Source organism: Phaenicophaeus curvirostris, chromosome 11, assembly GCF_032191515.1.
Source record: "Phaenicophaeus curvirostris isolate KB17595 chromosome 11, BPBGC_Pcur_1.0, whole genome shotgun sequence".
In the NCBI taxonomy this organism is placed as follows: Eukaryota; Metazoa; Chordata; class Aves; order Cuculiformes; family Cuculidae; genus Phaenicophaeus; species Phaenicophaeus curvirostris.
The window spans coordinates 1,359,085-1,387,054 of record NC_091402.1 but is presented as its reverse complement, the minus strand read 5'-3'; the positions used below and the strand labels follow the sequence as shown (position 1 = coordinate 1,387,054).

General features: G+C 51.6%; 1 protein-coding gene across 1 annotated transcript; it reads right to left on the bottom strand.

Annotated features, from left to right (window-relative positions):
- Positions 1-361: 361 nt before the first annotated feature.
- LOC138725332 (uncharacterized) lies at positions 362-22,318 on the bottom strand. The gene is made up of 11 exons (XM_069866126.1): positions 22,210-22,318; positions 19,986-20,243; positions 17,042-17,323; positions 16,640-16,924; positions 16,422-16,518; positions 13,442-13,635; positions 12,257-12,514; positions 9,391-9,672; positions 8,989-9,273; positions 8,755-8,851; positions 362-598 (listed from the first exon to the last, which is right to left on the bottom strand). Exons 1-11 carry the CDS (start codon positions 22,280-22,282, stop codon positions 571-573), a joined length of 2,139 nt encoding a protein of 712 aa, XP_069722227.1. The 5' UTR covers positions 22,283-22,318; the 3' UTR covers positions 362-570.
- Between the last annotated feature and the right edge of the window lie 5,652 nt (positions 22,319-27,970).

The following is a 27,970-nucleotide window of genomic DNA, read 5'->3' as shown; positions in this document are numbered from 1 at the left end:
TGCTTTAGCTCTTTATCTCTAAAAATGAGGTCAAAATATCCCCTTCCTCCAGAGGGCTGAAAATAAGACGTTGTGAAGAAGCAGTGCCTCTACTGTGTACCATAGTAAAGGTTCAACAGCCATCACAGATGCAGGAGGTAAGTATGGAGTCACTCACTACTAAGGAAAATAAATTATTAACCCCTTGGCAGCCCTCCAGTACAGAAGGGGACTTCAGGAAAGCTGGGAAGGGGCTCTTGATCGGGAACTGCACTGATAGGATGAGGGGAATGGTTTTCAGCTGAAAGAGACGAGATTGAGATGGGATATTAGGAAAAATTGTTTTGCTGTGAGGGTGGAGAGGCACTAGCACAGGTTGCCCAGGGAAGTGTTGGCTGCCCCATCCCTGGAGGTGTTCAAGGCCAGGTTAGATGGGGCTTTGAGCAACCTGATCCAGTGGGAGGTGTCCCTGCCCATGGCAGAGGAGTTGGAACTGGATGGGCTTTGAGGTCCTTTCCAACCCAGACCATTCCATAATTCTATAATTCCATGGTTCTTAGTTGATGGTTGCTCATCGCTGCTCTGGTTGATTCAGTGACAGCCATCGTCATCAGGAACCCTGGGAAGTCACAGAACAGAAAACATGCAGCTCTGGCAGAGGTGTTGCCATTATGGATTTAATTAGGCATTAACAGCTGAGGCCCAGCACATATTTTCTGAGGATTAGTGACCATCTGGGAGCAACTGATGACCTAGGAAACCCTGATTGTTAAGGTTTAGGGCTTGTCCTTTCTCAAGGTCATTACTGTGGCTGGATCAGAGTCCAAATGCACACTCAAAGGCCCTTCCGACCCCTGAGGGGTTTGTGTTTGGCTCTGTGGCTTGTGGTTTGCAGCCAGCCACTGATAAACCGATACCAGAGAAGGTTTTGAAAGCACTCAGAGACTATTGTTTGAGTGAGGAGTAAAAGGCTCACAGATCATAGAATCATAGAATGGTTCAGGCTGGAAGGAACCTCAAAGCCCATCCAGTCCCACCCCTGCCATGGGCAGGGACACCTCCCACTGGATCAGGGGCTCCAAGCCCCATCCAACCTGGCCTTGAACCCCTCCAGGGATGGGGCAGCCACCACTGCTCTGGGAAACCTGGGCCAGGGCCTAACCACTCTCAGAGGAAAACATTTCTTCCCAAGATCTCATTTCAATCTTCCCTCTTTCAGCTGAACACCATTCTCTTTGTCCTATCCCTGCCCTCCCTGATCAAGAGCCCCTCCCCAGCTTTCCTGGAGCCCCTTTCAGCACTGGAAGCTGCTCTAAGGTCTCCCCGCAGCCTTCTCTTCTCCAGGCTGAACAACCCCAACTCTCTCAGCCTGTCCTCGTACAGGAGCTGCTCCAGCCCGCAGATCATCTACGCGGCCTCCTCTGGACTCGCTCCAACAGCTCCATGTCCTTCCCTGTGCTGAGGGCTCCAGAACTGAACACAGGGCTCCAGGTGGGGTCTCACCTGAGCGGAGCAGAGGGGCAGAATGCCCTCCCTCATCATACTGGCCCCACTACTTTGGATGCAGGCTGGGACACGATTGGCTTTCTGGGCTGCAAGTGCACATTATCAGCTCATGTTGAGCTCCTCATCCATCAACCTTCTACTTTGCCATTCAGAATTCTGTTTCAGAAGTGTCTCACCTCACCCCTCCCACCAGCTGGGCCACTCTAGGTGCTATCCCCCACTCAGAGTGCAGTCCTGAACCAGTAAGAAGTCCTGAACTGGCAGTAAGAAACCTGACAGTTGCCAAGAGGGTTGTCAGCAGTTAAACCCCATTAACCCCCAGGTGCTCACACGTACCTAAAATTGCATGTGTAGGCTGAACAAATCTGCTTTTCACAACCACTTTCCAGAGGAATAAATAGAGAAAAAAGAACCAGAGGAAAAAGCATGGCTGAGCAAATTGAATAATAAGGTTCCCCAAAATTTTGAATTACTTTTGCTCAAGCTACAAGCAGCTGGGAAGTGTGACATGTTTAGAGCCTGTGGCTGCTTGATGAGAAGCAGTAGTGATATGAGAGATAATAATGGATCAAAACCAAACCCAAACCCCTAAACCTACCTTTTTTTCCCCCCAGCAAGTGTGATCAATCAAGTTTTAAATAGCTCCAGACTTTAGCAAAGTGTGCATTTGTCCATTATTTAGCTTTAACCTCTGGGTACAGACAAATCTAGCCACCAGCCTAATCGATGCAGTAGCATCCTGCTCATATCCAAAATTCCCACTGTTCAAGTGGATGCTTTTCCAGCCTTAGTCTTTATGGGCCGAATCAAACTGTAGCTATTCAACTAAGCATAGAAAATTACAGCAAGTTCTAACTCTTTTTGAATACTTGATATGAAATGTCATTTTGTCTCTTTTTTAAGAACATAACCTAACACAGCTAACACTGTTTCCAGATCCTGGCAGAAGAAAGATTTTATACCTGGTCTCTTTATACCTTCTTTCCTATGCCAAAGTCTTGGTCACCGCTGGCAGCCTGCCTCCTGGAGAGCCCTGGTTGCTTGTGATATCCTAATTGAGCTGATGCTGGTGAAAGCAGTCAAATTAATTTGTGACAAATACAATTGCTCCAAGTGAAAAAAACTTAATCTTCTGGAGCTTATTTATTTTTTTTCTTCACATGGAGCATATTCAAACAACCATGAAAGTCTTTGTGTTATTGTAACACAAATAAGAATTGTAAACAACCTCTTTTTTACTTCCCATTCAATCCTTCCTCTACATTTGTGGTCAGAGCATTCTCCTGTAGGCACAGCCATTGAAACACATACAGCAACTGGCCTTAGCTGTAGCGTTGGCTGGAGTAACTGGGTGAAGGACTGGACTAATCCTAGACAGCACAGTACTGGTTGCAGAGTATATGCGCTGCTATGTAAGAACACAGAACAAAGTTGTTCAATCCCTGATTTTAGCTGTGTTCAGTTAGTTATTCTGAAGCTGAGGTCTTCCTAAGCAGGAATATCCAAGACAGTAATTGCAGATGACCCATCATTGTTAACTTGATGACCTTTAACCCTTGCTTGAATTAACATCATTATCCAGAAGAGCTCGCATATAAATCATATAAACCACTGCTTCTTTTATGATGGGCAAAGCTGAGCTTAAGAAGTGCAAGGTTATTTGCAAATTTAATAGAGTCTGTGACTCACAAATGGGAATAGATCTTTATAATGCCCATGCGCCCTTGGACAAACTTATTCTCTATTGTGTTCTAGTTAAATTTTGTTGAGGTTAGTAATCCACGAGCTGTGGTCAAAGGGAAGCATCAGTGACTGAACTATACAAGGCAGAAGATTCTTTAATTATGATATGGCATCACCTTTCTTTACGTAGCTGGCCACAGTTTCATTTAAAAGGCGTAGGTGCATAAACATGGATAGCAAAATAATAACCGCTTTTATGAATCATAAAAATGCCTATCCATGAAATTTGCTGGTTTATGTTAAGATTCGATACTTTAAGAAAGAGCATCTTATCAAGGGCAGGTAAGCAATGAAAACATCTCACAGATATCCTGCTATCACCTATCTGACAAAAACACAGTTCGGGCAAAAGTGGCCAGTGCCAACCCAAAAGCACACTTTAATCGTGGCCTTTCATCAGTTTTTATGTAATTCATGTGCACAACTTGTGCACCTTGTGGTCCCGAGCCTTTCCCTAGATGCACAAGGAGGTGAAGAACAAGCTCCTTCACCACTGCAGATCTCTCCTGCATGGTTTGTGCTGCATTTCTTTGCCTGTATACTTCTAAATAGTGGAAGAGGTGAACTCTTGAATATGATGATTTAGGTTTCTGTCTTTGGTATGAAATCATTGCCGAGGAAGGAGATCAGAATCTTACTCGAAACCCATGAGTGTGACATTGACGCCCTCTTTAGGCTCGTATTTCTCCAGACTCAGTTGAAATTTGATTGCTTTGCCCTTTTCCAGACCTATGGTGCAGTGGTACAAAAAAACCCACCACCCCCTCACACTCTCCCTAAACAGAAATCACAGAGGCTTCGGGAAATCCAACAAGGGACAGGTTATTTGGGCTCCTGTTTCACTCACGCTGATTTGCATCACAGTAGCTGAAAAAAACCCCAGAAGTATGAGCTGAAGCAAAAATAGATTCTACAGACCCTATTATTATATCATTTTTAATAAACTACCTCAGATATTTGCATAATGATTCACAGCTGTGCACAGTGCTCTGAAGATGAGCAACCTCAGGCTCTTTCATCAAGTCTCTGTGTGCACCAATGACATTGGTGGTTTGCTAACCAGCCTGGGTACCCTGCTGCCTGCAGAGACAGATTGGTGTCTCAGAGACACGGAGACACAGGATGGTTTGGAATTGAAGAGACGTCAAAGCTCATACAGTTCCACCCCCCCTGCCATGGGCAGGGACACCTCCCACTTGGTCAGGTTGCTCCAAGTAGCCTTGAACCCCTCCAGGGATGGGGCAGCCACCACTGCTCTGGGCAACCTGGGCCAGGGCCTCCCCACCCTCACAGCAAAACATTTCTCCCTAAGACCTCATCTCAATCTCCTCTCTTCCAGCTGAAAAACGTTCCCTCTTACCCTGTCCCAGAAGTCCCTGATCAAAAGCTCCTCCCCAGCTTTCCTGGAGCCCCTTTCAGCACTGGAATCTGCTCTCAGGTCTCCCTGGATCCTTCTCCAGGCTGCACAAACCAAACTCTCTTGGATGGGAGGTGCTCCAGCCCTTGGATCAGTTTTATGACTCTCCAACCCTCCGAGTCTTTCCCTTTTCCCAAGCTTCCTTGATGTCCCACAGGAGCTGATAATACACAGGCTGCGGCTTGGCCCATGGCAGCGTGCGGGGGCTCTGCCAACGTGGGGCGGGTGGAGGGGGAGGAGGCAGGGGCCTTTGAAATCATCCAATCCAACCGTCTCAGATCCCCGAGCATCTCACCTGCCCATCTTTTAAACCCCTTCAGGGATGGGGGCTACACCACCTCCCCAGGCAGCCTCTGCCAGGGCCGGAGAACCCTTTCAGTGAAAAAACTTTTCCTGGAGTAACTTGAGGCCATTGCTTCCTGTCCTAGAAGATCACAGAATCACAGAATCATTAGGTTGGAAAAGACCCATGGGATCATCGAGTCCAACCATTCCTATCAATCACTAAACCATGTCCCTTAGCACCTCATCCACCTGTCCTATAAACATCTCCAGGGAAGGTGAATCAACCACCTCCCTGGGCAGCCTCTGCCAGTGCCCAATGACCCTTTCCATAAAAAAATTTTTCCTGATGTCCAGCCTGAACCTCCCCTGGCGGAGCTTGAGGCTGTTCCCTCTTGTCCTGTCCCCTGTCACTTGGGAGAAGAGCCCAGCTCCCTCCTCTCCACAACCTCCTCTCAGGTAGTTGGAGAGAGCAATGAGGTCTCTCCTCAGCCTCCTCTTCTCCAGGCTAAACACCCCCAGCTCTCTCAGCCGTTCCTCATAAGGCCTGTTCTCCAGCCCCTTCACCAGCTTTGTTGCTCTTCTCTGGACTCGCTCCAGAGCCTCACCATCCTTCTTGTGGTGAGGGGCCCAGAACTGACCCCAGGATTCGAGGAGCGGTCTCACCAGTGCCGAGTACAGGGGCCCAGAATAACCTCCCTGGCCCTGCTGGTCATGCCAGCATGGATGTAAGTGCCTAGCGGGGACCTTCAGGAATTGGTACTGGCACCAGTGCTGTTCAAGATCTTCATCAATGACAGGTGGTGGGATTGAGGGCACCCTCAGCACGTTTGCAGATGACACCAAACTGTGTGGTGTGGTTGACATCGCTGAGGGAAAGGATGAATCCAGAGGGACATGAAGAAGCTGGAGAAGTGGGGCTGTGTGGACCTCATGGAGTTCAACAAGGCCAAGTGCAAGCACAAGGTTCTGCGCCTGGATCGGGTGATCCCAAGCACAATTACACACTGGACAGAGAATAGATTGGGGGCAGCGCTAAGAAAGACTTGGGTTGCTTGAGGATGAGAAGCTCTACATGAACCAGCAATGGGCGCTTGCAGCCAGAAACCAACAGTGTCCTGGGCTGCATCCAAAGCAGTGGGACCAGCAGGGAGAGAGGGGATTCTGCCCCTCCACTCTGCTCTCGTGAGTCCCCACGTGGAGCCCTGTGTTCAGTTCTAGAGTCCTGAACACAGGAAGGACTTGGATCTCTTGGATATCTGTTGGGAGACCTTAGAACAACCTTTCAGTATGCAAAGTGGGCTTATAAGAAAGGTGGGGAAAAACTTTTTAGCAGGCCCTCTAGCAATAAGACAAGGGGTAATTATTTTAAACTAAAATAAGGGAGGTTTAGACTAGATCTTAGGAAGAACTGTTTTCCTGTTAGGGTGGTGAGACACTGGCCCACGGTGCCCAGAGAAGTCATGGCTGCCCCATCCTTGCAGATTTTCAGGTTGGGGTTGGACAAGGCCCTGATGCACTGGGAGGTGTCAGTGCTCACTGCAGGGGCATTGGACTGGATTACCTGGAAAAGTTCCTTCCAACCCAAACCATTCTATGATTCCATGAGGAATCAAGAGGGGTGCGAGCACCTGGGATGGCAGATGAGGGGGAGCCCCTTGCCTATCGGGTCCCATAGGAGCTCCTCTAAGCTCTCCTCAGAGCCTTCTATTCTCCAGGCTGAATGACCTCAACTCTCCCAGCCCTTGGATTGTCTCTGTGGCCTCCTCTGTCCTTGCTCCAACAGCTCCATGTCCTTCCTGTGCTGAGGACTCCAGAACTGGACACAGGGCTCCAGGTGAGGTCTCACCAGAGCAGAGCAGAGGGGCAGAATCCCCACCCTTGCCCTGCTGGTTGCAGAGTTTGGATGCAGTCCTGGAAAGCAGGTGTCTTCTGCAGGAGGTTTTGCCTCTTTCACTTGTGTAAAGGGGATTTTGGTTTTGCCAGGATTGTAATTCGGGTAAGGCAAGAAGAAAAGCATGTGAAGGTACACTGCAGCTGGGGCAAGGGGACAGGAATCGGGGAAGAGGAATCAGGAGGGGTACGAGGGTGAACCCCTGGGTTGGTAGGTAAGGTCCTCCCACAGGAGGATGGGAAGGCTGGATGTGATGCCCTGGCTGAGGGAGCAAGATCATCTCCTTGGCTGCAGCCCCTATGACAGGACAGCTCCCTGACACCTGGGGTGGGGTGGATGCACCAAGACCTTTTCTCCCACTGGCACAGGTCAGGGTTCTGCCTGGCCCTGGGTTGCATCCACTGTCCCTGATGGGAATGTCCCTCGCTAGAACTTGTGCCCAGAGTGCCTGGCCCTGCATGCTACAGACATCTCTGTCCCATCTGTGCTGCTACCCCAGCACTGAACTGGGTGAGTTTGCCCCAGTGTGGCTGTATTTCCCACAGCAGAGACGCACCCTGTTCCCACAGCCGTCTGCGTGCCTGGGCTGTCCATGCCCCCAGTCTCTGTGGTGACCCCACTCCTGTCTGTCACTGTCCTAGGGAATGGGATCTGGTGCAGAAGTGCTGATGTGCCCTCAGATGCTGGTAGGGGGAAGATGGTCCTGCCCTGCCACGTTGCAGCCCTCGCCTGCGTTGACACTGCGAGTCCTGCTGTTTTGTGGGGAGCCTGGTGCAGAGACCAACTTTACTGTTTTGTCTGTCTTAAACTTAGGATATCGGCTGAGGGCCTCCTCAGGTTCAATGGCAGGGGAGGTGCAGGAGTAAGTACCGCTCCCCCTCACCTGTCCGAGCTCTCGGTGCTGAGCTGGCTGCTGTCAGGGGAGGAGGTACAGCATCGGGCACTGCCCCCACCTCACACCACCCTGACTGCCCTAGCTGGACCCTCCCAAAGGAGCTTCTGCATACTCATAGCAAGAGCACCTCCACGTGCTCATGGGGCACACACTGGCCTTATAAAAGAACCTGCAGAGAGAACTGCTCTGAAGAAGAGACTGCTGCTGCCCATTGATGCCATGACACCTTCCTTTTCACTTCTCTCTCTCCTTTTCCCCCCGCTCTCTCTATAATTTACCTTACTGTGTTTTCTTGACTGGCATTGCTGTATGTCAGATCAACCCCACTTGACCTTCGTTCTGTTCAGGGATCAGATTGTGAACTGAAGAAATTGAAATCTGTTTTCTGCAGCTTTGAGAAGTTGCACCCTTATATCTCATCTGTGCACCGAAGTATTTTGGTCTGTTTATTTTGGTCAAAGCCAGAATAAATTTTGCTTTTGATTTCACCTTGAGAGTAACACTGCTGGCCTCTGGATCTCTGCGCAGATAAACTAAACACCTTCCCTCGACTGTGCAGGTTGAAAGAAGGCCCAGACATGAGAGTGTAGCTCATGGATTAGGGCATGACACCTGGTGTCCCCCAGGAGTAGATGCTGGGGCCAAGGGCAACCTGGTGGTGTTGGGGGGCTGTCCTGGAGCTTCACCCTGGAATGAGGAGTGTGGACGTGCCCTGCACTGTGCCAGGGCTCTGCCCATCTGTCCTGGGGTGGGCAGGAGCTGCGTGATGCCTTGTGCTTGTAGGCACAGGGCATGGCACACCAGGAGCTCTCACATGCGGGGCTACGGCGGTGTTAAGTAGTGATTTATCATCAGGGAGATGTGGGGGCCGGTGTGGCAGTGGGGTGTCCCTGAGGCGGTACGTCCTGTGCTCTCAGCTCCTGCAGGAAAGGAGCAGGTGAGTGGGGCTGGACAAGAGCAGCCCTGGCCAGGCAGCTCCCACCTGCCGTGGCCTGGAGTGGATGGGGTTTGGGTAGCTGGGCAAGGAGGAGATGTTACCTGCGCCTGTAGAGCCAGATGGCCCCAGCGAAGGTTGCAGCCACTGCCAGCAGCACTGCGATGGTGATGCCGACACCAAGAGCTGCCTTAGACCTGTCTGGAGGAGAGAGGGCAGTTTCAGGTGCAAAGGATGTCATGGCTGAAGGTGTCATCAGAACCTGACCTCCAGACAGCTGCATGGGTCCAGGGGCTGCCACCTGCACCCTGTGCCCCATCACCACGGTTGGCACCTACCCCATGGGATGAGGAGGCTGCGGCTGCCCAGGCTGCGGTGGCGCACACGGCAGGCGTAGCTGTGCCCATCCTGTGGGGCCACAGCCAGGACGCTGCGGAGCTGGTAGGTGAGGTCGGCGTTGGGCAGGATGGCGCTGGTGTTGAGCTCTGGGCCTGGTGGCACCTCCTGGCCATCCCGCAGCCAGGCCACGTTGATGGGCCGTGGGTAGAAGCCGGTGACGCGGCAAACCAGCAGGAGCTGGGCTGGGCTGGGCGTGCGGGCAAAGACTGTGGCCACGGGTGGCACTGGGGGACAAGAGTCAAGGGGTGAGAGGAGCCCTAGTGGGGCACCTTTAGGGCACCGTTTGTCCCCAGTGTGTGGGGAGTTTTGGGCTGCCTGTGCCAGAGTCAGGGTGGTCTCACCTTGTCTCTCCAGTGTTGCCTTTCCGTGCTCAATGAATTTCCTCATGTGGTCAATGCAGGTGACATTGAGAAGGTGCTGTAGGGTCTCAGCGAACCCAACGAAGATGCTGAACTGCTTCTCAACTTGCACAGCCAGCTCACTTTCCTGCTGCCTCTCCCAGCGAGCCTTGTCCATGTTGAAGCTAATGAAGTTGTGGGCGTTGTAGGCAAGATGGTAGAATGAAGAGTAAGAGCCATTGCGGTACAAGTTGCAGCCGGTTACACACTGGAACACAAAGGGGTCTGGGGGGTGGCAATGGGCATCATGAGTGCAACTCCATTTGGAGCCCGCATCTTTAGGCACAGCCCTTTCCCCTTCCCTCTGCACCCCAAGTCATTCTCCTTAGGAAGAATGAGTGAAAAGGCAAAGCTGAATGAAGAGTTAAACTGGCAAGTGCTGTGCCAGCTGAGTATTTACAGGTCCATGGAACTGATGGGATTAATCCCAGAGCTGAAGGAGCTGGTGGATCATAGAATGGTTTGAGTTAGAAAGTCCATCCAGTTCCACCCCTTGCCATGGGCAGGGACACCTCACACTCAATCAGGCTGCTCAAAGCCCCATCCAACCTGGCCTTGAACACCTTCAGGGACGGGGCAGCCACCACTGCTCTGGGCAACCTGGGCCAGGGCCTCCTCACCCTCACAGCAAATTGTTTCTTCCTAAGATCTCATCTCAATCTTCCCTCTTCCAGCTGAAAACCATTCCTCCTCATCCTGTTCTTGCATTCCCTGATCAAGAGCCCCTCCCCAGCTTTCCTGGAGTGCCTTTAAGTACAGGACTGGACTCCTCTCTATCATCTATGAAAGGTCCTGGGAGTCTGGAGAGGTTCCTACTGACTGGAAGCTGCCCAGTGTTATTCCCATGGACAAGAAGGCCATGAGGGAAGATCCAGGGAACTACAGACCTGTGAGTCCAACCTCAATACCTGGAAAAATGATGAAGAAGATTATACTGGGTGTTACTGAACAGCATTTAAAGGACAATGCAATTATCAGGCACAGTCAACATGTTCGCAAAGGGAAAGTCCTTCTAACCATGTGATCACTTGCTTCACAGGTGAAGGGAAGAGAGTAGATTTAGTTTTTCTGGAATTTAGTAAGGTTTTCAATACTGCCCTCCCAGCATCCATCTGGAGGTGTTGTCCAGCTGTGGGGTGAGCAGGTTCATGGGGCAGTGAGTGAAGACCTGGCTGCATGGCTAGCCTCAAAGGGTTGCAGGGGGCCACCTCTGGCTGGGGACTGGTCAATTCTATATTCCATATTTGATATTCCATATTCATATTCTATCCTATTCCTCCATGTCACGGGTCTGCTCTGCACCAGGGGAAATTCTGCAGGTAAGAAGCCTGTCTGGAGCCCTGTAGCTCCTTGTCCTTGGGCTGCCCCTGCCCGTAGCAGGGTTGGGAGACATGACAAAGGCGGACGTGCTGCTCTGCGGAACAGGACATGGGGTGCAGGCAAGTCAAAGGACGGTGGCACTCTGCCCAGAGCCCTGCCCTTGGTTAACCAGCAGTGCATGAGACATGATGCTCACTTCTGGTCATCAATGGCTTGGTGTTCAGATGGAGATCTGTGACAAGTGGTGTCCCTCAGGGGTCTGTACTGGGACCAGTGCTGTTTAATATCTTCATCAATGATAGAGACAGTGAGATTGAGTGCACCCTCAGTAAGTTTGCAAATGGTACCTAGTGTGGTGCAGTTGTCACACCAGGAGGACGGGATGTCATCCAAAGGGACCCAGACAGGCTGGAGAAGTGGGGCTGTGAGAACCTCATGAGGTTCAACAAGACCAAGTGCAAGGTCCTACACCTGGGTCAGGACAATCTACATTTTCAATAGAGGCTGGGGGATGACATGATTGACAGCAGTTTGTGGAGAAGGACTTGGGGTGCTGGTTGATGAGAAGCTCAACATGAGCCATCTATGAGCACTCCCAGCCCAGAAGGCCGACTCTGTCCTGGGCTGCATCAAATCAAAGTGTGGCCAGCAGGTTGAGGGAAGTGATTCTGCCCCTTTATGTTGCTCTCATGAAACCCCACATGAAGTAGTGTGTCCACTTCTGGAATCCTCAACATAAGAAGGATATGGAACTGTTGGAACGGGTCCAGAGGAACGCTACAATGATGAGGTGCTGGAGCACCTTCTGTATGAGGACAGACTGAGAGGGTTGTGGTTGTTCAGCCTGAAAAAGGCTCTAAGCAACTTCCAGTATTGAAAGGGGCTCCAGGAAAGCTGGGGATAGGCTCTTGATCGGGGATGCAGGGGCAGGATGAGGGGAACGATTTTCAGCTGAAAGAGGGGAGGTTGAGATCTTAGGGACAAATGTTTTGCTGAGGGGGTGAGGAGGCCCTGGCCCAGGCTGCCCAGAGCAGGGGTGGCTGCCCCATCCCTGGAGGGGTTCAAGGCCAGGCTGGATGGGGCTTTGAGCAACCTGATCCAGTGGGAGGTGTTCCTGCCCATGACAGCGTGGTGGGACTGGATGGGCTTTGAGGTCCCTTCCAACCCAAAACATTCTGCAATTCTATGATTCTATGAGCAGGGAGGCCCCTTTAGCCTTCTACTACATTTTCTTGGATGACTTCTTTGGTGGGATTTGGGGTGCCTGGAGAGCAGCTGGGGGAACTGGTGTGAGGGTGTAAGCAGAATTAAACGTGGTGAAGGTTTGTGCAGGAGACCAGGATGTCTTCTTGTGACCTTCACACAGGACAGGGTGATTTGGGGGTTTTACTGGTGCAGGATGAGGCTCATTCCCTGCCCTCCTGCCAGCCTTGGTTTGGGAAAGCTGTTAGCGGTGGCTCTGAGCCCCTCACACAACTTTGGTACTCACAAGGTGTTTGGAGCTGCCTAGCATCTTCAGACAGGGACAGGGCGAGGTTGTGCAGGTAGATATGGAACAGATTATTCAGGTTCTCCCACTCTGGTGCAGGCAGGGCTGGGTAGACCCACGGGTAGAGGTAGAGAGTGTTCAGGGTGCCTTTCTCCCGGGTAACAAAGATGATGTCCTCCAAGGCAGCCCAGATTGAAACGTCCACAAAGGTGGTGTTGCGGAAGTCAAAGGTATGGAAAATGTGGAGCTTACAAGAGCCTGTGGGGACAGGGTGGAGAGAAAACAGCACTGGGGTGCACAAGTATGAAGGAGGAGGTGGGAGGACTGCAGTGTCCCTGGGAACAGACAGGGTGAAATGGGGCAGGGTGGGGGAATCCCCTGCTTTGACTCAGCTTACAGTTCCTTCCACATTTCTCTGAGCCTCTCTGAGCCTCTCCCTTATCTCCAAATTTTTTTTTTTTTTTCCATCCATGTCCCCAGTGGGAGCTGCTACTTGGCCATGTGGGCGGAATGGCAGGGGGATCCTAGTGATGGTTTGGGATGGTGCTGCAAGGAGCATCAGGATCCAGATTGTGAGAAACACTTATTCACTGGTAAAATATTGAAAAGGACAAAATCTTCAAAGCAAAGACAATAATACTGTTATTTTACAATTCAGCGCTGAATTGGATGCCCTTCTAAAAAAAAGGCGTGACATCTTACAAAAGCAATGGCTATATATACTAGTTTTAGACAAAGAACTGTGTAAATCCTCAAAGAATGTTCATTCTTTTTTAGATTATCCAACCGTGTCTGGAGACTCCCTTCGGGTTATCTCCTGACCTAAACCAGCTATATATTACAAGACAACTAAGCATATCAATAAATTCTCACAGCCCTAAGAAAGGTTATCTCTTGACCCAAAACTGCTACATCTTACAAGACAGATTTATATGATGAGATAATTCAACATACAAATCAGCTGCAGCAAAACTTATTAATTAATTCTAACAAGCTTCACAGTGCAGGGGGTGCTGGGCTGGACGGGGTGGTGTGGGGCAGAGGGACAGGTATAGGGCACCTTTGGGTGCTGTAGGGAGGGGGTGGCCCCTTAGTGACAAGGACAGTGCCCACACCTTGCCACCTCTGTGGGGTCCTGCAGGGTAGGGATGTGAGTGGAGGGGGTGAGCCAGGGCTCCAACTTACCCTCTAGATCTGCCCACGTTCCAGGGACGAGGAGGAGAAGGCAGTGGAAGAGGCGAGGGGGCTGCATGGTGCTGGTGCTAAGAGTGCAGGAGCAAGTGCAGCAGGAGGAGGAAGGGGCCGTATGAGCCGTGACCGCATCCTTCTTCACATCGAGCCCGTGTCGCAGGGTGGCCCCAGCAGCTGGGGGGCTGGTGCTGAGGTTTCAGGAAGGGCTTGGCCGGTGCACTCACAGGGCTGTAGTGTGGCTGACCCAGGGCTGGGGTCTCTGCCCAGTAGCTGTGGGTGATGGGAATTTGGATGGGTACAAAGTCATCCCTCCTGGCTGCAGAGGGAGCATTCAGACACCCAAGGAGTTGTAGAGTGAGCCCAGCCTGTGGTGCCCTTCACCTCCTCCAGTTGTTGGGAAAAAACCCTGATATTTTTAATGTTTTAAAAATACATCTTAGGATGATCAGCCAGAAGATCTTACGCAGGTTGTGTCCCAGCTAATGATTATCTTCTGGAATTGTTGTGGTATGGGAGTGGTTTGTTCAGCTGTGTGGCTTGATAACAACACTATTTTTTGGTGTGGCTTTTCAATGGGAGCTGCAAACTCAATCACATTTAGAAGTTCCAAGCCAGGGGTTTAGAGGCTCTGCCAATAACTGGGAGAAGTTTGGGAGGAGATGGCCAAGTGGTGAACTTGGCAGGCAATGTTTGGGGTGATGACCACTCAGCACCCCTATAAACCCCTTGGAGCATGTGCAGAATGGGCAAGGAATAACTTGGCATTTATTATAATTACATGCAATTATGCATGATGAATAATTTATGGCTCTGTATGTGAATAAAGGTGACAGAGCCCTTGGTGTATGCTTTAGTTTGAGGAAAACCTTCAGGCACCAAGGATTTGCACAGCCCTGAATGAGCAACATCTCTCTTGGTGATACGTTTACTGGTTCATTGCATACCGGGCAACCGATCCACTTTTGGACAATGCCATAGGAGCCCACAGAGGTTTACTCTGTAGAGCTCTGGCAGAGAAGAATGGGTTTGAATGGCATGGTTTTGGTAGCAGGAGGCCTGCAGGGGTGGCTGCTGTGAGGAGATACCAGAAGATGCCCCTATGTTCAACAGAGCTAATTCCAGCTGACTCCAGGACTGACTCACTTCTGGCCAAAGCTGAGCCCATCAGCGATGATGTTATTGCCTCTGTGATAACATATTTAAGAAGGGGTTAAAACTGCAGCTGGGAGAGACAAGTGAGAACATATGAGAGAAACAACTGCGGAGACACCAAAGTCAGTGAAGAAGAAGGAGGAAGAGATGCTCCAGGCACTGGAACAGAGGTGGTGCCTATCTGCCCCATGGTGAAGGACCATGGTGAAGGAAATATCCATCTACAGCCCATGGAGGACCCCATGTGAGAGCAGCTGGGTGTGCCTGGAGGTAGCTGTAACCCCTTGGAGAGCCTGCACTGAAGCAGGCTCCTAGCAGGACCTGCAACTGCATGAGGAAGAGCCCATGCTGGAGTAGGTCTTCTGGCAAAATCTGTGATCCCGCGGAGAATCCGTGCTGGAGTGGGCTGGTCCTGAAGGGCTACACGCTGTGGAAAATACCTGTGCCAGAACCATTCATAAGCAACTGCTGCCCATGGTAGGGTCCCATGTGGAAGAGTTTGGGAAGGACCCATGCTGGACGAGTATAGGAAGTACTGTCTCCTGTTGATGGGACCTCATGCTGGAGCAGGGTGACGCGAAACAAGTGCTGGAAACACTGCATCCTAAACTGATGGCAATCACCACTCCCCATCCCACTGTGCCACTTGGGAGGACAAGGTACAGAAGTCAAGAGTGAAGTTGAGCCCAGGAAGAAGGGAGGAGTGGGGGGAAGGTGTTTTTAGGTTGTTCTCATTTCTCTTTATCCTACTCTGATTCTGACTAGCAATCAATTAAATTAATTTCCCAAAGCTGAGTCTGTTGCCCCTTTGGTAATTGCTGAGAGATTGACCTGTCCTTATCTCCACCCACAATGTTTTGTTGCATTTTCTTCTCCTTGTCCAGCAGAGGAGGGGGCAGATAGAGGACAGCCAAGGTCAACTCACCACACCACCGTTCTTAGGGGCACGTCACTCAAAGACAAAGTCGACCAGATCCTCAGCGTGGCTCTTTTTTTGCTGATGGGTATGTATTGGGAGGGTAACTGTCCCCTATCCTTCCTTTTTTTGCAAGGACAGGAGTCAGGAGTGGAGAAGATGCCAACCTAAAACCAGCGTGGACAAAGGGTGAGATAACCACCGGAGCTGAAGCAGCTTCACACCTGCTCAAAACCCCTCCCTGTGTCAGGAGATTAGAGATGTCACTTGGGTCCTCTCTTTCCCTTCTCTCCCCAGTGGAACAACTCCAATTCCCCTTTCTCTCCCTGGTTTGTGGCTGGCTTTATCCTCTGTCCCACTCAGTGGCCCTATGCTGCTTTGGCCCAGGTTGTCACTGCCCTTCTGCCAGGGACAGACACTGGCCATGGAAATGCTGGGATGTGGGAGAAGTTGGTAGAGGCTTTGCTTTTCCTGACGCACCAGGGGAGACCAGTCAGTGTCCAGGAAAAGGGAGAGTCCTGGCCACAACGCGAGGTCTGCAGTGTGCTGGGGGAAATCCTGGGGCACCTTATGATGGGGAAGGAGGATGAGAGCCATAAGTGCTGCATGCGCTTGGGGATGTTCACAGCTGTTTAATGCAATGGTTTTCCAGAGCAAACCTCTGTTGGTGCTGATGGGTCAGGGCTGCAAGTTGAGATGAATCTGGAGAACCAGTGGTGGGGGACTTATTGCTGGGCAGTCAGCCAAGCCTCAAATGATGGATTCCTCACGTTTCCTGCAAAGAGGGAGCACTGTGAGCCATACTGGTGGCTACAAAGTTCAACCCTGCAGAGCTGCTGCTGCTTCTGCAACTGCTGACCCAACCCATCAGAAGCCCATGTGCAGACGGTGGGAAGGAGACCTCACCTGTGCTTCCACCACCAAATAGCCACGGCATAGGCTGCTGCCGCAAGGAACAGCACGATGATGCTGATGGTGATGGTTGGAGCTGAACTGCGGTTTTCTGGGATGGGGAGACAAAAGGGCAGTTGTGTGAGCTTAGCGTCACCAGACAGGTACAGCCCCTCACAGGGACAGTGGCTGCTTCCCACACCCTGTGCCCCATCACCACGGTTGGCACCTACCCCATGGGATGAGGAGGCTGCGGCTGCCCAGGCTGCGGTGGCGCACACGGCAGGCGTAGCTGTGCCCATCCTGTGGGGCCACAGCCAGGACGCTGCGGAGCTGGTAGGTGAGGTCGGCGTTGGGCAGGATGGCGCTGGTGTTGAGCTCTGGGCCTGGTGGCACCTCCTGGCCATCCCGCAGCCAGGCCACGCTGATGGGCCGTGGGTAGAAGCCGGTGACGCGGCAAACCAGCAGGAGCTGGGCTGGGCTGGGCATGCGGGCAAAGACTGTGGCCACGGGCGGCACTGGGGGACAAGAGCCAAGGGGTGAGAGGAGCCCTAGTGGGGCACCTTTAGGGCACCGTTTGTCCCCAGTGTGTGGGGAGTTTTGGGCTGCCTGTGCCAGAGTCAGGGTGGTCTCACCTTGTCTCTCCAGAGTTGCCTTCCCATAGCTGCACAGGCTGAGGACATGGCTCGGGCAGGAGATAGAAAGAATGTGTTCCAGTAGCCCTGTGATGGCCTTCTTGCTGTTGAGGGACTCGTTGACCCAGTCTGCTAACAGCGATTGCTGCTGGGGCTCCCACTGCTTCTTCTCCATGTTGAAAGCTATGAGGTCTCTGCCGCCCTCACCGACATCAATAAAACCCCTGCTTGTCCCGTTGGGGTGCAGCTCACAGCCTCCATGGATCTGGATCACCAATGGGTCTGCCAAGGGAAGACTGGATATTAGGAAATATTTTTTTACTAAAAGAGTGGTGAAGCACTGGCAGAGGCTGCCCTGGGCAGTGGTCAAGTCTCTATCCCTGGAGGGGTTCAAAACACATGTAGCTGTGGTGCTTCGAGATATGGTTTGGTGGGCACGGTGGGGTTGACCTGACAGTTGGACTAGATGACCTTAGAGGTTTTTCCAACGTTAATAATTCCATGATTCTGTGATTCTATGACATGGGTGGCACGAGGTGGGATGCAGCTGCAGGAACATCCAGAAGTGCACTGGGCAGCAGGGTGCAATGAGATGCAGGGCATGGGACCTTGCTTCAAGAAGCCTTGGGACAGCCTGCAAGCTCTCAGTCCCCTTGGAAGACCAGAGTTGATATGGAGCAGTTAGCACAGGGTGGTTGCTCAAACAGAATATTGTCCTCCAAATTATTTGTCCCCAGTTTTGTCTTTCCCTGGTCTGTGCTGTGTGAATCCTGCAGCCCCGGTAAATTAGGTGGCAACTCCCTAGTGTGCAGAAGGGGCGTCCATTCCAGCTGGCAGGAGCCCTAACGGGAGGCTTCATAGAATCATAGAGTTGTGAAAGTTGGAAAAGACGTCTAAGTTCATCCAGACCAACCATCAGCCAACACCACTATGCCCACTAAACCCTGTTCTGAAGTGCCATGTCTACATATTCCAATCACGGAACAGGTGATCTTGAGTGCGATCATGAAGCACATGCAAGAGAACCGGGTGATCAGGCCCAGACAACACGGGGTCACAAAAGGCAGGTCTTGCCAAACTAACCTGATCGCCTTCTATGACAAAGTGACTCGGCTGCTGGATGAGGGAAAGGCTGTGGATGTGGTCTTCCTGGACTTCAGTAAAGCCTTTGACACAGTTTCTCCCAGCATTCTGCTTCGGAAACTGTCACCTCTGGCCTGGACAGGCGCACACTCTGCTGGGTGGAAAACTGGTTGGCTGGAGGGCCCAGAGAGTGGTGGGAAATGGAGTTAACTCCAGCTGGAGGCCAGTGACAAGTGGTGTCCCCAGGGCTCAGTGCTGGGTCCAGCCCTGTTCAATGTCTTCATCAATGACCTGGATGAAGGCATCGAGTGCACCCTTAGCAAGTTTGTGGATGACACTAAGCTGGGTGGAAGTGTGGATCTGCTGGAGGGTCGGGAGGCTCCAAAGGGATCTGAACATGACATGAGGTTTAACAAGGCCAAATGCCGGGTCCTGCACTTGAGGCACAACAGCCCTGTGCAGTTACAGGAATGGCCTCAAGCTCCACCAGGGGAGGTTCAGGCTGGACATCTGAAGAAAATTTTTCACAGAAAGGGTCATTGGGCACTGGAACAAGCTGCCCAGGTGGTGCCAGGAGGTGGTTGAGTCACTATCTATGGGAGTATTTAAAGCATGGGTGGATGAGCTGCTGAGGGACATGGTTTAGTGACTGATAGGCATGGTTGGACTTTATGATCCTGCAGGTCTTTTCCAACCTAGTGATTCTGTGATTCTGTGATTTTTTTAGACCCTCCAGGGATGGAGACTCCGCCACTGCCCTGGGCAGCCTCTGCCAGTGGCTCACCACTGTTTGGGTAAAGAAGTTTTTTGTAATTTCCAATTGAAACCTTCCCTGGCACAATTTGAGACCATTTACTCTTGTCCCATTGCTTGGTACTTGGGAGAAGAGCCCAGCACCTACCTCATCACAACCTCATTTCTGGGAGGTGTAGAGAGTGATGAGGTTTCCCCTCAGCCTCCTCCAGTCTAAACAGCCCCAGGTCCCTCAGATGCTCCCAGAACCCCTGGGCTCCAGACCCTTCCCTAGCTCATTTTCAAGTTTCCAGACATGCTCCAGCACTTCAACATCTTCCTTGTACTGAGGGGCCCAAAACTGAACCCAGGATTCGGGGTGTGGCCTCACTAGCACCTAGCACAGGAGGACAATGCCCCCTCTACTCCTGTTGGATACACCATGGCTGATCCAAGCCAGGATGCTCTTGGCCTTCTTGGCCACCTGGGCCACTGCTGGCTCATGTCCAGCTGCTGTCAACCAGTACCCCCAGGTCCTTTTCCACTGGACAGCTTTCCAGCCACCCTTTCCCAAGCCTCGAATGTTGCATGGGGTTGTTGTTGCCCAGATGTGGGACCTGGCACTTGGCCTTCATCATCCCAACCTGTTGGCCTTAGCCCATCAATCCAGCCTGTCCAGGTCCCTCTGCAGAGCCTTCATGCCCTCCAGAAGATTGACACGCCCACCAAATTTCTTGTTTTCTGCAAATGGACTGAGGGAGCGCTCGATCCCCTTGTCCGGATCATGGATAAAGATATTAAACTGAACCAGCCCCAACACAGAACCCTGAGGAACACTCCTTGTGACTGGCTACCAGCAGGATTTAGCTCTATTAATCACAACTCTTTTGACTTGGCCACCCAGCCAGTTTTTCACCCAGTGAAGAGGATGTGTGTCATTCCACCTCTGGGAGTGCTGCCCTCACTCCTCCTGCTAGCCATGTGCCCTGTCAGCCGCAGCATCTCCCATTACCCTTTCAGGAGCTGTTGCACCCTCTGTGACCACACAAGTACCAGTCCAGTGGAGAGAAGGACACAGCTGGAACCTGGGGAAAGGGGCTGGGGCTTTGGCAGGGGTCCCTGTACTTACAGTCCACTTGCATCTTATGGGCCATTTCATGCACGTATTGGATCATATTACGTATAGAGAGTTTCAAGTGGGACTTCATCTTTGCCATATCACCCTCAGATGCAGCCTGGTGGGCCCAGGGCCAGTGGTAGTGGATGCTCCAGTCAGCAGGATCTATCACATAGATGGCCACGTCCCCCAGGAGTGCCACTGCGAACACCTCGGTGGAGCTGTAGTTGGTGAAGAGGCAGGTCTGGAGCAGCTGGAAAACCTGCAGCTCTGCAGGGAGAGAAGATGGGGATGGGAAGGGCTGCAGGAAAAGATGATTGAGGGGTAACAGGGGCTGCAGACTAGAAAAAAGGAAGATATTTTTTATGCTGAGAGTGGTGAAACACTGGCACAGGCTGCCCAGAGAGGTGAGAGATGCCCCATCCCTAAAAACATTCCAGGTCAGGTTGAATGGGGCTCTGAGCAACCTGATCTGGTTGAAGAAGTCCCTGTTCACTGCAGGGGGGGTTGGACTGGATGGACTTTACAGGACCCTTCCAAACCAAACCATTCTATGATCCTGTGCTAACTCACCCCATCCTATGTGGACCCTCAGCAGCCTGCATATGGCCCTGCCCAGGGTCTCCCCCAGGCATGTTTTCACTGGATTCACACCTACTTGTCTGATCAGGGTTGCTTTCCTGCCTGAACTTCCTCTGCCCCTGTTGCTCTTCTTCCTTCTCTATTTTACTTTTGACAAGGTATTTGTCTCCTGTACAGCATTTCAGGGACCTTGTCTCCTCCTCTCCCCACCTCCCTCCTGCCCAGCACCTGCTGCCTGGCTGTGCACAGTGGATGGTGGGCACCTCAGTGCTTGGTTGGGGCAGTGCACACCCCAGGAGAAGCACCTGTGCCAGGACCTGGCCCTGACAGAGAACTGCATGTGGGGCAGAAAACATGGAGGGGAGGGGAAAGGGCATTTAATAGAACCACAGCATCATAGAATCGTTAAGGTTGGAAAAGACCTCTAAGCTCATCCATTCCAACCATCAACCCAACACCACTGTGCCCACTAAACCATTTCCCAGAGTTCCATATCTACATGTTTTTTGACCCCTCCAGGGATGGAGACTGCACCACTGCCCTGGGGAGCCTCTGCCAGGGCTTCACCAGTCTTGTAGTAAAGAAATTTTTTGCTTGTCACTAGGGAGAAGAGCACAGCACCCGTCTTACACAACCTCCTTTCTGGGAGCTGCAGAGACCAATGAGGTCTCCCCTCAGCCTCCTCTTCTCCAGGCTAAACAGCCCCAGGGCCCTCAGCTGCTCCCAGAACCCCTGGGCTCCAAACCCTTCCCCATCTCTGTTCCCTTCTCTGGATGCACTCCAGCCCCTCAATGCCTTTCTTGGAGTAAGGGGCCCAAAATTGAACTCAGGATTCGAGGTGTGACCTCACCAGCACTGAGTCCCGCGGGACGATCCCTCCCTTGTTCCTGCTGGCCAAACCATGGCTGATCCAAGCCAAGATGTTGTTGGCCTTCTTGCCCACTGCTGGCTCACGTTCAGCCACTGTCGACCAGGGTAAAATTCAGAGAGTTTTGAACTGTCAAAACATTTATGTTTTCTTAGACTTAAGAATGCAATGCTCCCATGCACCATTTTTTTTCATCCACATTTTGGTGCTCTCTGGTGTTGGGAGCCCAAGGAGCCCAAACCCTGACAGGGGCAGGAGAGTAGCCCAGCTCAGAGGACAATGGCACATGCTGATGTCTGCTGCTCCCCCCCAGAGACGTGAGGCCTCAGAGGGTGTGCTGAAATCCTCTGTGTGACAGCAGCACCAGAACACCTTGCAGGTACAGCTTGCCAACAAACTAGAGGCTACTGGAAGGGGCACACAACACCACATGGAGCCGAGACCCTCCTGGTGTGCATGGGCTCCGTGAAAGAGGAAGGCACCTTTGGGAGAACTCCAACACCCCAAGCCTGACTGTGGAACCCCGGCCCCACTTCTGCTTGCATGCACAAGCCCTGGTGCTGGAGCCAGTGGGGCACAAAGCCCTGAACTGGAGGCAGGATCAGAGGGTGGGCAGGGACAGGGCACCTTTGGGTGCTGTGCGATTAGAGGGTGGTGGCTTTTTGAAGCTGGGGATCTTCTCCCCATGCAAGGGACAGTGGCCTGGCCATGCTTCCCCTGAGAAACCTGTGAGGTCTTCTGATAGGAAGGTGAGCGCAGTTGGGGTGAGCCAGGGCTCCCACTTACCCTTTGGGCCTGCCCATATCCCAGGGAGGAGGAAGGGGAGAAAGAAGAAGAGGAGGAAGTGAGGGGGCTGCATGGTGGTGAAGCAAGGCTGGCGCCGGATCAGCAGCGACTGCAGGAGGAAGAAGCACCCGTGGGGTCCCACACTTCCACCCCGCCCCGAAGTCACAGCGGGTTGCACCAATGGGACCAGTGCAAATATGTTGGGGAGGGCCCCAGCGGTCACGAGCTAGGGGCTGGGGATGTGTAGGAGGGAGAAAAGCTGAAATTAGGTCTTGAACATGAAAATGCTGTGACAGGCTGGGGCTGAGGAGAGCCCAGCTGGGAAGAGAGGGCAGAGAAAACGAAGCCCAGGAAACAGCAGTAGGAAAAAACATGTGCTTGAGGACCTGAGCTGTCCCCCACGATGGTACCCGGTCCCTTTCCTCATTCTTATGGAACGCATTTTGATAGGAATGGTTGGACTCGATGATCCGGTGGGTCTCTTCCAACCTGGTTATTCTATGATTCTATGATCAGTTCTGATGGAAGTGCTGATAGCTTTTGGGTTCCAGTCCTGACTGGGGAAAGACAGCTGCGTGGGGAGAAGGGCAGCTTTCCCACGCCTTGGCACCTCCAGCCAGGCTTCTCCTGCGCTGCTTGCCCAAGGGTCTCCAGGGGGAAGGTAATAAGCAGTTTCTGCCTGGCTCATGACTGTGGGAACAGTACTGGGTCGAATATGAAATGCCATCTTCTTTGGATGAACTGTGTAAAACATTTTGTTAAAAGGCTCCATGTTTAAAAATATTAAGAACAAAAAGATCGTTAAAAATACAGAGCATTTCTGCCTCTTATTTTAAGTTCAAAGCTTGGGGGAAAGTGTTTTTCTAGAGTTAACTACAGCTTTGCATATAAACATTTATGACAATGCCCTATGTAATACAGAGCCAACCACAGACTCTGGACAAACAGGATTGATTAATTTTCAAGCGGTATATGCAGCTCTTTTTGTATAAAAGGGACAGAGACACTTCTGGAACTTTCACTGCAGAGTCTTTGCCACTGTCCAGCTTCTGGGTGAAGGAAATCTTGCCACACTGCGGAGTCACATTCTTGAGGCTCAGAGTGTAAAACCAATCACGATTCTGTGTCTGACCCAGAACTGCTTTCTCAGCTGATTTCTATTTGTAGAGGCAGCAAATTATCCAATCGACTCTTTTTTTTGCAGGGACTGTTCTTTTTCCTTAATAAGAGCACCCCAAACTCACTGGAGCTCTGACTCCTGTTCCACTGGAGATGCTACAGAGTTTTCAGGTTCATCTGAAGTCTTTTCTTGTGTCTTCAGAGCAGACCCTAAATGGGTCCATAAACTACCTAATCAGATGAAACCCAAACATTTTTGTAGAAAGAGACAGGACTAAGAGGAATTCTGAAAGAAGTCTGAGGAACCCAGGCTAAATTCACTGTCTTTTTAAAGTCCTCACCCCGCTCCAGGTGTAGCAACAGGAATGGAGGGCCCTGCTTTGTTCCCATTGTCACTGGTGTCCAGTGCTGGAGGGACAATAGAGTAACCACAGATGACCTCACCCTCACCATGTCACCTGCCCACTGCTCCTCCCTGGCTGAACTTCGGTGCCTCCCCTCCCCCTGCAGTTTCTCTTCCTCTTTCCTGGGGTCCCTGTGCTGGTGGTGACGGCAGAACCGAAACCACAGCGATGGAGAAGTTTTAAGGGGTGCCTCCCAGTGACCTCTGAACACCAAACCCCTTCCCTTCCATGGAACTGTCTCACAGAGATGCCGTGGTGGCCTCGTGGGTCCAATGGTCCCATGGTCCCAATGGGACCACCCATGGGATGGTTGAAGGCCACCTTGAGCACAGTGATCATGGAATATCAGAGCTTTGATTCTCAGAGAAATGAAGAGAGAGGTCAGCAGAATGGCCACCTTGGACAGCTGGAGGGCGGACTTCGGCCTCTTTAAGAGCCTGGGCAACAGAGTCCCCTGGGGAAGCAGCCCTGAAGGGGGCAAAGGAGTCCGTGAAGGCCGGACAGTCTTCAAGGAGGAAGAATGAAAGGCACAGGTCAGGCTGTCCCCATGTGTCGGAAGGTGAGTTGGTGGGGAAGAGCCTGGCCTGGCTGAACAGAAAGGAACACAGGAAGAAAGAAGAGTTCATGACTTTTTGCCCCACTGTGAGGGCCCAGCACCTCAGGAGGAATACACAGGTGTTGGAAGGTTCTGCAGGGAGAAAGTTAGGCGGCAAAAGCCCAACCAGGACTGAATCTGGCTCCTGTGGTAGAGAAGAATAAGAAATGTTTCTATAAATATATCAGCAGCAAATGGAGGCTGAGGAGTATCTCCAGCCTTGAGTGGATGCAGGGGGAAACATAGTGACAATGGCAGAGGAAAAGGATGAGGAACTGAACTCCTTCTTCGCCTTTGTCTTTCATAGTCAGAGCAGTTTTTCTTGGGGTACCCAGCACCTTGAGCTGGGAGACACATGGGGAGCAGAATGGAGCCCCAGTAATCCACAAGAGAGTGGTTAACGACCTGCTGCTCCACCTGGACTCACACAAGTCTACAGGATGGGATCCACTCGAGAGTACAGAATGAGCTGATGGAAGAGCTTACCATGCCAGTCTCCATCCATGGTCCTGGCTGAGTGGGGAGGTCCTAGCTAACTGGAGATCAGAAAATGTGGTGCCTGTCTATAAGAAGGGCCAGGAGGAGGATCCAGGGAACTCCAGACCTGTCAGCCTAGCCTCAGTGCTGGGAAAGATTTTGGAGTAGAACATCCTGAGGCATCTTGAACATCTTGTCCAGGATAACAATGTGATCTGGCCCAGTCAGCGAGCCAAGTCCTGCCTGAGAACCTTGATCTCCTTCTATGACCCAGTGACCTACCTGATGGATGAGGAATAGACTATGGATGTTGTCTACCTGGATGTTTGTAAGGCCTTTGACAGCATTTCCCACAGCATTCTCCTGGAGATACTGGCTGCTCATAGTTTGGATGAACATGCTTTTTGCTGGGTAAAAACTGGCTGGATGGTCAAGCTCAGAATATTTTGGTGAGTGGAACAAAATCCCATTGGTAGCCAATCACAGGTGGTGTTCCCTGGCACTGTGTGTTGGCACCTGTTCTGTTCAATATTTTTATCCATCATCTGGATGAGGGCATCAAGTGCTCCCTCAATCAGAAATTTGGTGGGAATGTCCATCTGCTGGAGGGCACAAAGACTCTGCAAAGGGACCTGGACAGGCTGGATTGATGGGCCAAGGCCAACAGAATGGGGTGATGAAGGCTAAGTGCTGTGTCCTGCATCTGGGCCACAACAACCCTGTGCAACATTCCAGGTTTGGGGAAGAGTGGCTGGGAAGTTGCCTGGCAGAAAGTAACCTGGGGATGCTGGTTGACAGCAGCTGAACATAAGCCAGCGGTGACAAATGCCAGCACCATCCTAGCTTGTACCAGCCATGGTGTGGCCAGCAGGAGTAGAGAAGGGATCATCCCCTGTGCTTGGTGCTGGTGAGGCCATACCTTGAATCCTGGCTTTAGTCTGAGACGCCTCACTCCAAGAAAGGCATCGAGGGGCTAGAGCGCATCTGGAGAATGAGAAAAAAACTGGGGAATGGTCCTGAGCACAGGGGTTCTGGGAATGGCTGAGGGCCCTGGGACTGTTTAGCCCGGAGAAGAGGAGGCTGAGGGGAGACCTCATCACTCTGCAGCTCCTGGAAAGGAAGTTTTGCTGAGTTGGTTACTGGGCTCTTCTCCAAAGAAACAAGTGACAGGATGAGAGAAAATGGCCTCAAGTTGCACCAGGAGAGGATTAGATTGGAGGTCTTTTCCAACCTAATTGAGTTTGTGATTCCATGATTCTATGCAACTTTCATCCGTCAGCGAAAGCTGGGAGAGATACATCACTGCTCCTCCTGCAGCAAGGTCCTGGAGCTCTGTGGTGCTGATAGGTGGGTCTGGTTGTCACGGAAATTCAGTCCTGCCCACAGCACTGTGGGTCGAGGGGTTGGCTGAGGCAGAACTAGCCATGGCAGACGTGGGGTGGCTGTGGTCCCAGGTCAGCCAGGTTTTCTCCCGGCTCAGCTGGTGCAGCCAGAGCCTGTTCTGTGAGATCGTGCTGGGAACCTGCCCTGTGCAATCTGCCCTTTTAATGATGCACATTCCTCTGTGTGGCTGATGGACAGCACAGAGTAAATTCCCTCCTGAGCCTGTCTGAATGCCGCCATCTCGGATGGGAGACTGGCTTCTTTTTGCTCCTTACCTGGGAGCCTTGGAGGCATACGGCTTATTTGGTACGGTCTCCAAGTGAGGACTGAAGATCTTTATTAAACAAAAACAATCCCTTTTGTAGCCCTGCCTCTTTGAGGAAGTGCCTTTCCGCTTGCCCAAACAGATCAGTTATGCTTTCTTGTTTTCAACCTTGCAAAATCTGTTTTTAGCAGAATTATCTACAGCTCTTGGCAACAACCGGGGGTCTGCGGTCTCCTCCTTTCTGTATCCCACGGTCTCTTGCCCACCAAGGCAATAATATCTTTATCGGTTTTGGTTAACAAATCACCACCTGGCCCCACAGGGGCAATTTACCCCTATGTGCACAGTTGTTTATTTAAATGAGGTTTGTAAGAACGTGTTTGTAGATGCACAAACACACTTGTACTTGGTCTGGTTTTTTTCCCACTTTGGTGTTTCCTTCAATCAGCACCAATAATTCCATGGTGTCCCAACTTCCATTGGCATCTGGGCAAAACCTCCCCGAGCCCATCCAAATCATACAATCGTGGAATCATTAAGGTTGGAGAAGTCCAAGCATGAGGAGCGACTGAGAGAGCTGGGGTTGTTTAGCCTGGAGAAGAGGAGGCTGAGGGGAGACCTCATTGCTCTCTACAACTACCTGAAAGGAGGTTGTGGAGAGGAGGGTGCTGGCCTCTTCTCCCAAGTGACAGGGGACAGGACAAGAGGGAATGGCCTCAAGCTCCGCCAGGGGAGGTTTAGGCTAGACGTTAGGAAAAAATTCTTTACAGAAAGGGTCATTGGGCACTGGAACAGGCTGCCCAGGGAGGTGGTTGAGTCACCTTCCCTGGAGGTGTTTAAGGCACGGGTGGATGAGGTGCTGAGGGATATGGTTTAGTGTTTGATAGGAACGGTTGGACTCGATGATCCGGTGGGTCTCTTCCAACCTGGTTATTCTGTGATTCTGTGATTCTGTGATTACCCCAACACTACCATGCCCACTAAACTACGTCACAAAGTGCCACAGCTACACACTTTTTGCACCTCTCCAGGGGGTTCAAATTGCTCAAATAGAATAGTGTACACCAAATTATTTGCCCCCAGTTTTGTCATTCCCTGGTCTGTGTGCATCCTGCAGCCCCGATAGATTAGGTGGCAACTCCCTGATGTGTAGAGAGGATGCCCGTTCCAGCTGGCAGGAGTCTTAAGGGGTGGTTTCATAGAATCATAGAATTGTGAAGGTTGGAAAAGACCTGTAAGCTCATCTGACCAAACATCAGCCTATCCCCACTGTGCCCACTAAACCCTGTTCTTAAGTGCCACAGCTACACATTTTTTGAACCCTTGCAGGGATGGAGACTCCACCACTGTCCTGGGCAGTCTCTGCCAGTGCTTCACTGCTCTTTCAGTAAAGGATTTTTTCATAGTATCCAATCTAAACCTCCCCGGCACAACTTGCGACCATTTCCTCTCATCCTATCACTTGTTTCTTGGGGAATCCCTAGAAAAGGCACGTGGTCTTAGAGAAAACATGATTTT